We start from the raw sequence: 15688 nt of genomic DNA on the forward strand, positions 1-15688 counted from the left end.
ATCCTAACATCCAGGGAATGCGACGTGTGCGGACAGTCAGAGCTGGAGTTTATCCGCACATGGTCATGGTAACCACTAGGCTTGTGTTTGGCTTCGATGCTTCTCTCCCTGTAGCGCGGATCACCACCTTGGGAGGCCCTAAGGATACCGCTATATTTCCCCTTACTTTACCCTTACTCTGGCCCCATGCCGGCCTTACACTAGGCTCTGCTACTTGTGAGGATCCTCTGGCAGACGCCCTGTGGGCACTGCGGCCTGGCGTCTTCGATGCCTTGGCAGTATATGTACGCACACTTAACGTATACGTACAGTTGCCTAGCCACTCCCCTATGGCTCCTGTCTACTCTACTACGTTCAGTACACAGGGTACATACTCAGTCTTCATCCTACTCTACACATACATACACAACTAAATGGGCAGGGCCTAACCGTCCACTCACTACGGGCCCGGCAAGTACAAATCCCCGGACGTATGAACGAAGTCCTGGTCGCGGGACCATGTGCTCCGCTACGCCGGACAGCCTCAAGGACGCCGGTTACCTCCTGTTCGTGCGAGCTCCTCCTCCCCCCTTTTGGCAGATGGTATTGCTCGAAAGTGGCGCTGATGTTCGATACCAATCGCATCCTCTCCTCGATTCCGTTCCGGTTGCCGCTTGCCAGGTGACATGTTGATGGAATGAATTTCGAAACATGGAACAGCTCCTTTTGTAACAACGAAACTGGGCGGAGCGAAAAGCGCGCGAAAAGGAGGAGAGCTGTGGGACCTTTGTCGCGTCAGCGGCACGCGCCCTGAAAAGAGTCGCGTGGAAATTGCGACAAGATAAAAGAGAAGCGCTCCAAATTTTCTACCTCTCAAGTGCAGTTCGATGTGACCTCCTTTTGTTGCCATGCACAACCTTAAACTGTACTCTATAAGACCTCATAAACTCTATTCTTGGTCAAATGTAATTTTCGAGCAGACACACGCACGTATAGTTTAGGGCTTTTCAGTTACCTCTCCGCATGGGACTCTTCACTTACCGACCTAGTCTACCAGAACAGGGTTCCTCCAATAAACTGCTGGTATCCTTTACTTACTTCTCTCACCGATTAATGTTGTTCTTCTGTGGTGGCGATTCGCTGCACACGCTACGATACTCACGTTGCATTTTACTCACGGATTTGGACTTAGCAAGTCACAGAATACACTGCACTTTCCCTTGTGCCGTCCACATCTGGCTGGCCTGGGCGAAGGCTGATCCGCCGCTGCGGAGTTTGTGGAGTTGTGTCATCACCTGCCTGCTCCTACGCGTGAGCATCATGGTGCGTAAACTTTAGGTCTTCTTTTTACTTGGAAAATTTTATCATTTCTATCTTGTTTTGTTGCTTTTCTGCGATCGATCAAACGTGCACCATGACCTTACGGATACCTTATACAAATTTGATGGGTAGTTCTTTCTTGGCTACCTTAATAATCGGCGACCAGGTTAATTGCTTCACAATCAGGCTGTTGTGCTAGTTCTTGATGGTAAAACATCACAGAAAACAGAATTAACTACTGCTGTATCCTTCAGTAGAAGATTATGAAGACATGAGTCTGCGAATTTTTCGTTTTCTGTTGGTCATGTGCTACTGCAACAAAGAAGAAGCAATTATATTGGAAAGATTGACAGTAAATCGCAGAAGCGATAGTCATGCGATCAGGAGCTTTATAGCAGGCTTCAGTGATCGAACACTGAATAACTCCAGCACAACGCCCAAATTCCCCTGATGCAATGGTAGGAAATGGAATTAACAATCCCCGAAAATAAACTCAGTCTATTCAAAGCGGACTAACAGTCAAAAGACACATAACTGAACTACTGATTGGAATTCAAAAGCAAAGAATATAGCATAGGACGGTAGAGGGAACTAGAAGCGTTTGCTTCTTTTTATCGATCTTTTTAATGTTTTTTTTATATGAGGGAGATTTTTGGAACTTATATTCAATTAAGAACTTTTTGAGGATCCAAATGTTTCCAATATTTATTCTAAACACATTACATACAAAAACCTCTCAGTTAAAATGTCAAACTTTACATTGTATCATCGTTTATGCAGTGGAAATGTTTCAAATCATCTTTGAAAAACTGATAAGTTTGAAAAACTATAACACTAAACATTATTGGAACCATCGTTGATTGACGCCAAGGAGTTTTATGATACAATTACTTTTTAAGAAAAAAAAAATACATTGGTAGATATCTATGCTAGATAAGAGGATAACATGACAACCTCTAAGAAAGCCACCAGTATATAAATTCTCTCATCTGACTCAGAAAGCAGCTCCGTTTCCTCGCCTTGTCGCTTGTCTCTTGAAAAATCCCCTCATTTTATAATAAGGGCGACGATCGTAATTAACCACACTTAGAAATTGGTACACTTGTTTCAGAGAACTCATCAAAGAATCCAAATTAATTTAGCCACAAAATAGTAATGCGTACAAACCTATTCGCCTAGGACATACTAATAAGTAACACTGCCGACTAAATTGGAACTATCCAACTAGAGAAACTGATCTTCCATGAAAATACTAGTTACGGAAAGAAAATGCAAGATAAATTTATTACATATCATAGTATTATATTTATTTACTACTGCGCAAGCCTACTTTTTTGTCTCTTTTCAGAATGATTCCTCTCATCATCCTCTACTTTGCGGTCTCAACACCTGCTTTGGGCGACTACACGGATTTGTTCGCTTGAACTTATATGTTTCCGTTGAGCGCAGCCGCCTACTCGGAGAAACCAAATATGTGTCTAGGAAGGCTGTTCCGTAATGCAACGGTACATCTTCTTCAAAATTGAAATAGAAATACTCAGCACTGTGCTGTCATTTCTGTAGTACTTATACTACGCATATTGCTACTAGCCATTTAACGAAACTACACTATTTAGCTCTATCGTCAAACCACAGTCGTTTGTGGCATGCAGAAAACCACCTGCTCCGGATACACAGCGATACTTCCAGCAGATAAAGCGATAGTGTTAAGTTTCAGGTCAGTCCTATACTCGTCCTTTTTGAGCAGTCCATTAGGGAAAACAAAGCGTGTCTGCAATATCTAAAAGATCTGACCATACCAGGACGGACAGCAAATACTACAGTAGTAACAAACAATGAAACAAGATGAAGTGAGGAGTTTTCTTTACCTTTTCATCAGCTGTAGCAAGAAGTAACTTGGTAGGGTGTAAAAAGTCATGTGAAATAAGTGTTTTGAGGATTGGAATTGCGATATCTATAGTGTTATTTCATGACTTTTCAGAGGAACAACATCACCTGCGCAACTACTCGAAGAATCGGCTAAAACCGCTTTCAATGGATGGGTAAACTGCATAAAGCTCTCCCTTAGACTTCCTGAATCTCTAACTGACTGCCCACTCATTCAGTTTAAATGGATGTTCGGAGGGCATGTCTCGAGTTACTTTGGCAATGCATTCACAAAAGTCTGGAACGGTGGAATGGGTGCAGACTTCGTGAAACTCAGAAAGCAGTACCCAAACTTTGAAATATGGGTTCGTGCGAAGATGAATAAAGCCAAGAATGGAAGATGTACGAAGTCAAGAATTATCCAATGCACATTGCAGATTACTGGCCACTCTCTTGGAGGCTCAATGGCATCACTTGCTAATTCGTACATCCTGGGCGAAGGTTACGCTGATCCACTAAAAACGAAGTTGATCACTTTTGGTCAGCCAAGAACTGGAGACCCAATCTTCTCAAACACTCACAGAGAACAGGTAAGGGTCTCAGTCTCTAGTCCTGGGAGCACGGATTGAAAAAGAAAGTCAGGAGAAATAATAAATTCACTGAATTATCTGTGGTGGGGATAGAAATCCAACAAAGGAACTGCTTCTTCAACAGTAGAAAGAGTGCCTTCAAAAGTCGTTTAATTTAATATCGAGGATTGCAGGCTGAATACGTTTTTCGAGTTACACACTGGCGAGACATTGTGCCTCATATCCCATCCATAGGCTACAGACATCACAGGCGAGAGGTATGACATGAAGCATATAAATTTTAGTATTGTTCTGACATCAACGAACTTCTATTCAGACATTCTACAAAAGCGGAATGAAACCTAAAGCATTCCAAGTCTGTGAAGGTATGAAAATCTCTCATATATTCTTTTTCTTTTGTTACATGAATTTTGTTTCATGAACTAAAATCGCGCAATTATTTCAGATGGCGAGTCGAATGAGTGCAGTAACGGCTTGTTTTTCAAAGGTAGCACAAAAGACCACATATTTTACTTTGGTAAAATGGTAAACATGTACGGAATCATGGGCTGTGTCTAAAGTTTTTCAAATCGCAGAATATTATTCTGCAGCTGTCTGTATATTATGAAAAATTGTCGTAGAGTTCTACCTTTTGGTAATCTCAAGCAAAATTTGTTCGGTGAATTGAAAGATAAATATTCTGTAAGCGTACAATCACCTCTCAATGCTACTGTATTAATGAAAATCCTGAGATCATTTATTCTGTATGGTTGTATATTCATCGGGTGTTATGCAATAATCTACTCACAACATATTTCTTCACATTAAGATCTTGGAAAATTCGAGGGTTTCGCTGCAGTAACTGGAAAATTTTCCAAAAGTACACAGTTAAGTTACATAAAAGACCTTAGCCGCTTATATGGAACGCATCGACACAGTGAATACCAAAGATAACCTCGAAAGCTGCAGAAGATACTACAGTAACACTGGTATTTCTTCGACACATGACGGAAAGAGCGCAGAACCGCATCATTTTTCATTTTCAATGCAAATATTTCGGTATCTCTCGCAGCTACGGCTCCATAACCTTAAGAATCCTGAAGATTTGGCTAAAGTGAAGTGCTTCAACATACACCAGCGATCAACATGGGTTGGCAAAGAACTTAATAGATGAGCATAAAAACTTCATAGCGAATATTCCTCCACGAGAATGAACTTCTTCTCTGTTTCTCCAACTAATGAGCATCTTATAATCAGTGCAAACCAGATGGAGACCTTTCACAATTTACTAGCTGTTGATTGCAACTACTACTCTTTATTATCATATCGGACACCTATGGGCTATGGCTATGCTTTATAAATAATCTTCATGGATAATGGTGAAGAATCTTGAACAGAATGAGATTGAATCTTCTGAGAGTGAATGAGTGCAAAAAATGTTATAGAATAAGAAATGGAAACAGCCTTGTATAATAACGGTTAATTAATTGACGAAATAATGATGAAATGATGGCGAAAATAGGCGTTAAAGTATCGTTTTACATACAGCGGTGAGTACATGTAGTGAACGTGAACTACTAAGAGAATCTGGCAGCAGTAGATCAAGAATCGATTCCTATTTCCGATCACATACCATTGGCGATGTTTTCAGAGAGCTGAACAGCCCTCTGAACCTGAAAAAATATGTAGAGGACGTTGTAGAGAGTTTACCGATCCAACCGAGGAACTGTCGCTCTTCTCCAGCAATAAGGTAAAACATGATACTCATGCAGGTGAATTGCAAGCATGTATACTGTATGAGACTTTTCTTGCGTGCAAAAACTCGGCGAAGAGCTTAAAGTGTATACACTACCGAGTATTGCGGTTTTGTTTAATCTAATCCACAACGGAATTTATTCCTTTCCTCATCTCTCCTTTGTTGCCGATTTTCATGTGGCTGGACTTTTGCTAATGTAGTTATGTAAGTAAGTGTCGACTGGAGAAATCGCATCGCGTATTTGTGGGTCCGTTGTTGGCGGGAGAATTTGGAGAGCAGATTAGTTGCCACTACCTAATCATCACTGTACATAAACCCACTCTTTCAGAAGTTGTAAAGTTAAAGGCATCACCCCACGAATTTGTGGTGCTACGAATTTCAGGTGGAGTATTCCTATACGGCATAGCAGATTATGGAGAGGAGGGTTATTTCGTCCATTTCCTCCTAAACGCCGTAAAATCGAGAATAGAGCCGTAAATCGAAAAAATAAAAAAAGTAAAATCGCGCTCCAATCGAAAATTGTAGAAAATAGCGCGCCGGAACGCCCGAATCCGTATCTTCCGGGCCGTTTTTTACGGCAATTAGGAAGAAATGGACGGGATCACCCCTCTCTTCATAAATACGTTGAATAAATACTTTTCTGACAGCTAAACGGGAATGGCGTTATTGTTGATAACCGAGAATCGGCTTAAAATCTAAGAAAAAAAAACACTCCAATTTATGCAGAAAAAAAACTGTCGCTGACAACAGCAAACAATTGTTGCACTACGTAATAAATCGAGGTCACGCTGAAATCACCTGGACGAGGTGGTGTGCAGTACCCACTCAATTATAGAAAAGTGATAATTATGCAGAAATGTATTCTCCAGCGACGTAATTGGATTGTAAAAATCTAGCTAAGGAGCTTTTAAGTTTAAGCTTCGACAAAATTAATCACATCAGAATCGCTTTGCAGAATCGTCTGTATTCGTTCTATCAGGAACATTTCAGGTTAATTCTTATTCGCAGGTCGTGTGAGAAAATGCATACAATTGCAACGCATCCACTCTTTCCGATGTGGCTACTCGGAAGCAATAATCTACAAGAGCTCAAAATCCCTGATCAAATTTTTCCTGCCAAATTCGTTAGATGGAATGTGACTTGAGCTAACGTACAGTGAAGAGGGAAACTCTCTACTTTTAATCGGCAGCTGGTGCTATTGCCTAGCGCAGCTGCCCGCATCTCCACCTGGATACAGTTACAGTTCCTTGGATACAGTTCCAAACCATCTCGATGTACGGCAGAAATTCGTGAAGAATCCATCCATTCATCTCAGTTTCATAGCCTGCGAGACTCGCGTGAACTCCCTATCCCACTGAGAGACCCGAGTTCCTCAGGTCGACAATGCCCGGCAGTTCACCGTGACGAATTGGGGAGTTTTTACCAAACATACCACACTCCCTCTAGATATCTGACTTATTTCGGTCAGGCTTCGGCACTGTCCCGGACAACAGCAACTTCCAGCAACATCTAAGTAACTTCCGCCATATAACTGTACAAGTTGCATAGTTCTACTCGGCGGAAGTTGAAAAAACAAACTGTAATTCACTTTTCATAGGGCGAAAGTGGCGCAATCGATTAGCGGACCTCTCACAATGTACTCCTCATAATTCCTGATTGTTCAAATAAATGTTCTTTAATCATTACACTTTGACGCCATTTTTAGTAATAACGACTATTCATGACTTTTATAAACCAGATCATCAAGTAAATATTATGAATATCAAACAATTCAGGATATAAAAGGGCCCTAGCATTCTCGCCATGCATGCTTGCGTGTTTTCCGACCATACATCTCTGTGCGAACCAAAAATGTAGGTTTTAAAGGTTTTTTGGAACATTTCAGGTTATTTTTTTTGGCAGGGTGTGTGAAAAAACGCATAGAATTGCAACGCATCTACTCTTTCCGATGTGGCTATAATCTGCAAGAGCTCAGAATCAGTGATTAATTTTTTTTTTCTGCCAAATTTGTGAGATGAAATGTTGCTTGAGCAAATGTACAGTGAACACGGAAACTCTCAACTCCTAAAGGCATCACCCACGAATCTGGGGTGGTGCGGATCTCAGGTGGAGAGTTCCTATACGGGGTCGTATATTATGGAGAGGAGGGTGATTCCGTCCATTTCCTCCTAATTGCCGTAAAAAAAAACGGCTGGGAAGATTCGGTGCCGCACAGGGCGGACGTGCTCCAATCGAACCCCTTGTAGAAAATAGTGCGCAGGAACACCCGAAGCCGTATCGTCCGGGCTGTTTTCTACGGCAATTAGGAAGAAACGAAAGGAATCACACTCCTCCCCATAATCTACGACCCCGTATACTAATACTCCACCGGAAATCCGTGCCACTCCAGATTCGTAAATTTCGTGATGCCTTCAGTTGGCGGCTGGTATTATTGCCTGGCGCGGCTGCCCGAATCTTCACCGAAACATGTTGGAAGGATTTTTCGGAAGACGATTGATGATGAATTTGAGGTTAATAAGACTTCTGAGTTCTCGTTTCAAGACTCATTTACAACAAGCTTTATAAGTTACAATTTAACTGTTTTTTTTTTGTTTCTGTTCGCTCATTGGCTCTAATAAAACCACAGCATCTGTGAGAATGTGACTTAAAATAAATGCGGAAAGCGGATTATGAAGAACGGTACAAAAATGTACAAAAATGTGAGCCTGTTCAAAAACTAGTGATTTTTTTAAAGAACTAAAAGAACTAAGTTCGACCTGATTAGTTCCAAGCGGTTTTTAGGAAAACAAAAAAAAATATCCAACAGACATATTTCTTCTATTCTGTTAGGAAATAGCTCACTCCTCTTAAAAATTAAGTGTACCACTTCAAGAGTATAAATTTATAACACAAAATGACAAATTTAAGTTTATAAATTAACGTTAAATTAAAGTTTATAAATATTAATTTAATAAAGTAATTTTAAAATCCCTTAGCTGCGATTTTTCACGAGTAACAACGAGAAAAAGCTAAGAATTGTGAAGACATCGACTGCACGCAGGCTCTTGCACGTCCTCTTTTTATGTAATATATAAGGTTTTTTTAGAGTCTTAATACCCACTAGGCAACGGTCTCTGTATTTAAGCTTCTTTTGTAAGATAACATTATCAGATACTTCCACAGATAACGATGTTATGAATGAATTTCACCATTCACATTTTGTACTTCACAGAGAATATAACGCCTCTAAGATCTTTCATTTTCTTTTTTTCTTCCGTTTCATCACTTTTATCGCTTGAATTGTAGCTCTTTTTTAAGTTATAATGTAATTTAGGCGGCTATGAGTTTGCCACGTGCTTCCTTTAAGCTGATTCCCTTCGTAGTCATCTCCATACTTGGCTCGGTTTACTGTGCCGAATACTCGGACGAGTTTGCGAGGATGTTGCTGCCGCTTAGTGCTGCAGCGTACGCGGATACTCCATGGAAATGCTTGGCGATGCATTTCCCGAAGTCTCAAGTGCGTCTTCCCGTAAAGAAGAGAGAAAAGTAGCAGAAACTACGTTTAAGGGCATAACACCGCGAATCTGAGGAGATCTCACGTGGAGTATTCTTATACGGGATAGTAGATTATGGAGAGCGAGGTGATTCCATCCATTACTTCCTAATTGCCGTAAAAAACGGCCCGGAAGATGCGGCGCGTGCACAAGGCTGGCGCGCTCCAATTGAACTCGTTGTAGAAAATAGCGCGCCGGAACGCTCGAAGCCGTATCTTCCGGGCCGTTTTTTTACGGCAATTAGGAAGAAATGGACAGAATCACCCTCCTCCCCATAATCTATGATCCCGTACACGAATATTTCACCTGAAATCCACACCACCTCAGCTTCGTGGGGTGATGCCTTTAAATCTTCCAGAATATTTGCTCAAAAAAGGCAAGAGGAGAGCATTGAAACGTAATATAAAGTCAAAAACGATATTTAGAGAGAATGCTACGAATGTTTGATTTCCAATCCATTCCGTTAACAATAAAAGAGTAAAGACAAAGTAAGAGATGTTTAAATGTGAGCGGTAAAGATTATCTGGTATGAAATGTGCACAGAAATATTTTCACAGAAATGATAGGTTTTTTTAATTGAAAGGTATTATTTCCTTCAAAAATCCCAGTGAAAATGCAAAACATTCCTTACAAATTCAGTAATCAAAACGCTCAGGAGCACACAATGGCTTCAATTTATCACAAAAGCACAATTTGTTAGCGTTGGGACCATTATTGGTAGAATATTCGGTAAAGTGGCTTTAAATCCGTATAAAAAATCAAATACACTTCTTCACCTCACTCCCATTCAGTCCAACAGGTATAATGAGTTGAGTCGCCGGAAAAGCAGAGACATTTGAGTGATTCTATGGTCTGCTGATAACTTAAAGGCATCACCCCATGAATCTGAGGTGGTAATTTCAATTTTCAATTTCCGAGGGTCAAAGACTATACGGGGAGAGGGTAGATTACAAAAGCGGGTGGGATCTCGCTCATCTCTCCCTGCTTCATTACGACGTCCTCTTTTGCAACGCGCCACGTTTGCGCCCCTGCCTACGATTCGTGAAATGGAACGAATTGCCCATCGGAGCGGACTTTCGACGAATCGCAAGCGGGGGCGGGACGTAGTGGTGGCGCATTGTAATAGAGGACGTCGCAAGGAACCGCATTCCGATGCTGTCTGTTTAGAGTGATACAGAGACAGATGAGGGAGATTCTACTCGTTTTTGCAATGTACGTTCCTATTCTTTGGTCTTCAAAAATCCATACCACGTCAGATTCGTGAGATGATGCCTTCAATGATGGATGATGGCTATTCGGCGGCGATTTTGAAGAGTACATCCCCAAATCCTGGCTCTCATGGGAAAATAATGGAAGCTATGAACACCTGCAAATGCAGTGCTCAAAATAGCTAGGACATTTATAAAAAACTTGTACCCTTAGTTAGTTAAAGAGTTAGTTCTTAAGTTCAAAGCTCGTTAACAAGAGCGAGATCAAGTTAGAGGCACGTAATGCTAAAGCTACATCTCATTTAATGTTGCAGATTCAACGTCAGGTGACTGTGAACTGTGGTAAATACATCTGCTCTGGATTCACAGCTGTTCTTCATAAGCACAAGGCTATTGCCGTGAGTTTCAGGTGAAGAATACTTTATGTTGTGCTGGAAAAAAAAAATTTGGTTTAAGTCTATGTTACTAGTAGCTTCGACTACGCTCTCTAGCAACAAATGAAAACCAGATCAGAATCTTATACAAATTATTTGAGTTATCGCTCCTTAGTATTGTAAATATTGTTTTTTTCTTCTGCTTTCAGAGGAACAACAAATCCAGTCCAGTTGATAGATGAGGCCATCAAAAGTGTTGTCAATAGCTGGGTATGTTTTTTTCTTCTCTTTTTTTTTGCACTTTCGATCGTTGCCGCAAATTGAAGAAAAAGTACTATTTAATGCAGGACTATTATTTTACTCTTATCCTTTACTTAGCTTCCCTCTTTTTTTTAACAAATTCAACATGTCGCAAAGGAGCGCATGTGGGTGTTTTTCTTTGAGGAAGAAATTAAAATTTATTTAATGCATGAACGGATTTGTTAAGGAAATTTCGATAGGAAGTATCAGGTACTTTCTAGTTTTATTTAATCCGTGTTATCGAAAGAAAGAAAGTTAAACAAGTTTAATGTTTAGTCTGCAATCTCTGCCAAGGTGTCCATATACAGAGTTTAATTCGAGTTGATCTTTTTGGAAGTGAGTTATGGTATGAACAGACGTCCAGACAGAAACAGACAAAAGAATACCCACACCTTTTCATCATTTAAAAGAGTTTTATTTTGTTCTGTGACCGTTGAATGTGATTTTCTCATTTAGAAACTAATGATATGCCAAGTCCTTGATCAAAAGTTTTTATTCTCTAGTTCTTATAACAAACACAAGAGTTAAGCATGGATTAATTTTTATTTTTAATTATTATAGGTATAAAGTAAGTAAGTATTCAAATTTTTTAATTATAAATATAAAAAGCTATAGGCACAAATCTACCTTATATATTCTGGAACTACCAACTCAAAAAGAATTCCAATATGTAACAAAATGTTCTCAAGAATAAATTTTCAATAATATTTCAGATTGATTGGCCATACGGTGGAATGGTTTCAAAGTATTTCTATGATGCGTTCATGGAGATTTGGTTTAGTGGAATGGCAGCAGACGTTCAGTTTTTGACAACACAGTTCCCAAAATACGAGATTTGGGTAATTTTTTTCGAACGTTTGTTGGTATGAATGAACACATCGTTGGTTTCATTTTTTATTTATTGCGACATAGAATATTGAGACAGAATATATGTACAATGGTTGGTTTTTTTTAAGAAGGAAATTACAAACGAACGCATTGGTTTGGGATTTGTTGTGACGAATTCGTTGCTTTCAAAGTAGCGTCTTACTTATTCAAAAGATTAATTAACTAGGAGATTAACTGGGAAAATTTGCTGAGAAGTACTTCAACATTTACTTACATTTACAGAAAAACTCCAATATTATTGAATCCGACGAACAGTTTCATATGTAGTAATTTTTTTTATCGCGGATAATTTCGTAATTATGGGTTGTATCAGATTAGGCACTCACTTTTTTACACTTTGAAAAAACTTCTCGAATTCTGGGACACGCCTTTCTACTGGCAGCTCAAGTAAATGCAAGGATCCCCATCCGCTCTATTCCCGAACTTCGCTCCATCCAACTACCACTTGTTCAAAGTATTTAAAAAAAAGCCCTGAAGCTTTAGCCCTAAAGCAAAAATTGTTCAATTCTTTCATTGACTTCACATTTCCTGTTGAGTAGTTCTTGGAGAAATGGTAGAAAAGTGAAGTCAGTATCGTTTTTAGTAGTCTACAACAATTATTTCACAAATAACAACAGAAATATAAAATATATCGAAGTACAACTTCCCTATAACTTTTAACCCCTACACTTTTTGTTTTTATATCAACTATTTAAAGTATCCAGGCTAAGGAATCAATCTCCCTTCTCAAATCAAATTTGCAAAGATGGCACAAATTCGACGCATAGCACAGGAGCCGCCGCGGTTTTTTTCTTCGGGGAAGAGATTAAAATTTAATTTTTGGGTAAACGTAATCGTTAAACAAATTTCGATATGAAACATCGGCTACTTTCCACTTTTTTCCACTATTCAAGTAAGGAGACAAACCAAAATAATTGCTGAGGAGTATTTCATTGTGAAAATTTCTACTTGCAAAGGAAATAAATGAAAATTTTCAGGTTACTGGACATTCACTTGGTGGAGCAATGGCTTCTCTTGCTGCTCACTGGATGGTTGGAAGTAAAATGGTGGATGGTAGCAAAATTAAACTTGTAACACTGGGTCAACCAAGGACCGGTGACAATGTGTTTGCAAGGAATCATACTGCTGCGGTGAATATACGTATTGATTTATTGTCATTCGTATAACAACATGCGCTAATTCATGACGAGATAGCATTTCTATGATATTTTGGAAGGGTACTTCTCAATTCATTCTAAAAAGTTGTTTTCACTGCGTCCTTTGTTCAGATTGACTACACTTTCCGAATTGTACACTGGCGTGACGTCGTACCTCACCTACCTTCATACGACGAGAGACCAGGTGGCTACTATCACCATAAAACTGAGGTAATTTTGGATAAATTTGAAATATAACTCTATTATCTTTTATGAGGTAAAGACTTATCTCTCAAAGCTAGTATAATCACAGTCAAAGAACATTTGAATTTTTTTGAAGCCAAGAATTTTTGTAACGGACATAAATTGCAAGGACTGTCACTCACTCGAAAAACAGAACCCAACCAACTTTTTTAGTTAAGGAAAACCAGACGTGGAGTAAAATACGGTAGGAATACGCAGTCTGATATAAATATGTATTTACTTGTAGATGTCCCATTAAGGCATATCTCTTTTATATCTTTGAAAAATGCAAAAGGATAATAAAAGAAAAAATTTGTATGAGAAAATACTTTAAATAACGTTTTTAGACCATCTCAATGTTTCTGTCATTATTCCTGCTGAAAAGCTTTGATCTTTTGTTTTTTTCTTAATCATTAGCATACAAGATTCTCCATACAATATTTCAGGTTTTCTACGATGATGAGATGTCTCCGAAAAAGTATACCGTGTGCAAAGGTAAAAGAAATTTTTGATTTAATAATATCAAATTTCTTTAGCATAAATGAAACAGCCTAAATGATCTCCCTCTTGGAAGCATATAAGATGCAGGATGTGATGGAAGAGATTAAGAACATCTGGCTTCCTGCTCACCTATTCAGCACCACCATTCTTCCTGCTTTGACCTAAGCTTTAGAAACATGTGCGTTTCGCAAGGAGGACGAAGATGTTATCAGCGTCACAGAGCGCTGGGTTGAAAGGATGAAGCTCGAATTGTTCCGCTTAAAGGCATCACTCCACGAATCTGAGGTGGTGCAGATTTCAAGTTGAGTATCCTTATAAGGGATAGTAGATTATGGAGAGGTGGGTGATTCCGTCCATTTCTTCCTAATTACTGTAAAAATGGTCCGGAAGATGCGGCGCCGCACAAGACTGGCGCGCTCCAGTCGAACTCCTTGTAGAAAATAGTGCGACAGAATGCCCGAAGCTGTATCCTCCGGGCCGTTTTTTACGGCAATTAATAAGAAATGGACGGAACCACCCCTCTCTCCATAATCTACTATCCTTTACAAGAATACTCCACCTGAAATCTGCACCACTTCAGATTCGTGGGGTGATGCCTTTAACACAAATGAAGGAAAGGATGCTCGAGTGAAAGAGAGGAACAGTCCTTCGTTATCGATCGAAAGTTAGAGCTGCCGCATATGCCAAGGAAAGTAAAATTAGGTGGGCCAAACCCCATTTCTTAACCGCAAACGTTGGTGCAGAGCTTTGAGCGACTGGATATCACGCGATATCAAATGCACCGCCGGAAGACAGCTGCTCAGACCTCTTCTCCAAATCCTTGAAAGGAAAATGTGATGCTTTCGAGCCCCTCACAGGAAGAGAAGCCACTGGGCAACCTTGGCCAGCGATCGACACAAATGGAAGTATTCCCACTCACCGGTCTAGCAAATGAATGAAGAACGGGAGCACAGGTGCTGCAGAAAAGTGGAAAGTGGAAAACTCAAAACAGAAAGTGCAAACCTACTTTTTTTCTAACTATTGCGATATGAAGGTATGTATTCTCTGTTCATATTTCAAAGATTGTGAAGTTTGCACTACTGAATCCCGTTTAAACTAGAGAATCACTAAGGAAACTGTAACTCATTCATCTCACAAAAGATTTTTTATGTTCCTCCTTAAATGAAAATACTAAACAAAAATAATAGTAACACGATAATTTCAGAGTACGAAGATAAAAAGTGCAGCAATGGACTCTGGGTACATACAAGTATTTCGAATCACAAACACTACTTCGGGAGAAAAATCCGAGAATGGGGAGAGAGTGGATGTTTTGAATGAATCTGCTCAATTTCTCAATTTGGAACTACGCATTGTTTGAGAGTGATAATGACATGACAGTAAAGTGAATAAGCAGATGTAGATCGTAATCAAACAGTACTGAAGTAAACCTCGTGCCAGTTACAATAATAAAGTGAGCGTAACAATGATAAAGCGTCTTTAAATTTAGCTGAGATATTTTTTAACGTAAAGATACCGATTGGCACATACCTGAATGAACGGAAAGGGACAAAGTAAAAAATATCCCTTAAGTTGCAAAAAATTGGCCATCTTCAGGAAAGACTGACTGACTAGAGTCACAAGGTTATTTCTGATACAATTCTTAAAAATTATTTTTTTTCGGAACGAATTAGGGATTTTTTTAGAAAAAAAGAAAGAAAAAATAAAGGAAAAAAAAAATGACGAATTTTTGGAACCACTTGAACGTAAAGCTGCACCACAAGCGAAATGCAGCTACTGGATTCTGCCGGCTACTTGCATGGTCGGAGTGAAACGCACTTCTAGACAAAAAAAAACTGCCAAATCTTCTTTGTCATACGTTTTCACTTTCAAGGTCGCAAGTACGATGTTTCATATCTCCCACCAGTAACTACAGTTTGAAAAACAGTTCGTGTAAAAAGCAGCGAAAAAGTGAACAGCTATAAATTCAGCGATCAGATGAATCAAGAGCACGTGGCTGATTGCTTTAAAAGCAT

The 15688-nt window shown here is 39.5% G+C and overlaps 1 protein-coding gene across 4 annotated transcripts; it reads left to right on the forward strand.

Moving 5' to 3' along the window:
- Positions 1-17: 17 nt before the first annotated feature.
- Positions 18-14993, forward strand: RB195_000134 (uncharacterized protein; the record flags this gene model as incomplete). 4 transcript variants are annotated; one of them, XM_064196306.1, is made up of 17 exons in its annotated part: positions 18-366; positions 422-660; positions 2916-3016; positions 3281-3341; positions 3405-3530; positions 3603-3755; positions 3929-4012; positions 4072-4120; positions 4201-4280; positions 8804-8986; positions 10546-10640; positions 10815-10875; positions 11619-11744; positions 12771-12923; positions 13062-13160; positions 13619-13667; positions 14878-14993. In XM_064196306.1, the coding sequence occupies 17 exons, from the start codon at positions 18-20 to the stop codon at positions 14991-14993; spliced, it is 2124 nt and encodes a 707-aa protein (XP_064052184.1). The 4 variants fall into 4 exon arrangements, with proteins under 4 accessions (XP_064052184.1, XP_064052185.1, XP_064052186.1 ...); XM_064196304.1 differs by lacking the exons at positions 18-366; positions 422-660; positions 8804-8986; ... (5 more) ...; positions 13619-13667; positions 14878-14993 and adding an exon at positions 2730-2804 and having other exon boundaries at positions 4201-4313; XM_064196305.1 differs by lacking the exons at positions 18-366; positions 422-660; positions 2916-3016; ... (4 more) ...; positions 4072-4120; positions 4201-4280 and having other exon boundaries at positions 8810-8986.
- Between the last annotated feature and the right edge of the window lie 695 nt (positions 14994-15688).

This window comes from Necator americanus, chromosome IV (assembly GCF_031761385.1).
Source record: "Necator americanus strain Aroian chromosome IV, whole genome shotgun sequence".
Lineage (NCBI taxonomy): Eukaryota > Metazoa > Nematoda > Chromadorea > Rhabditida > Ancylostomatidae > Necator > Necator americanus.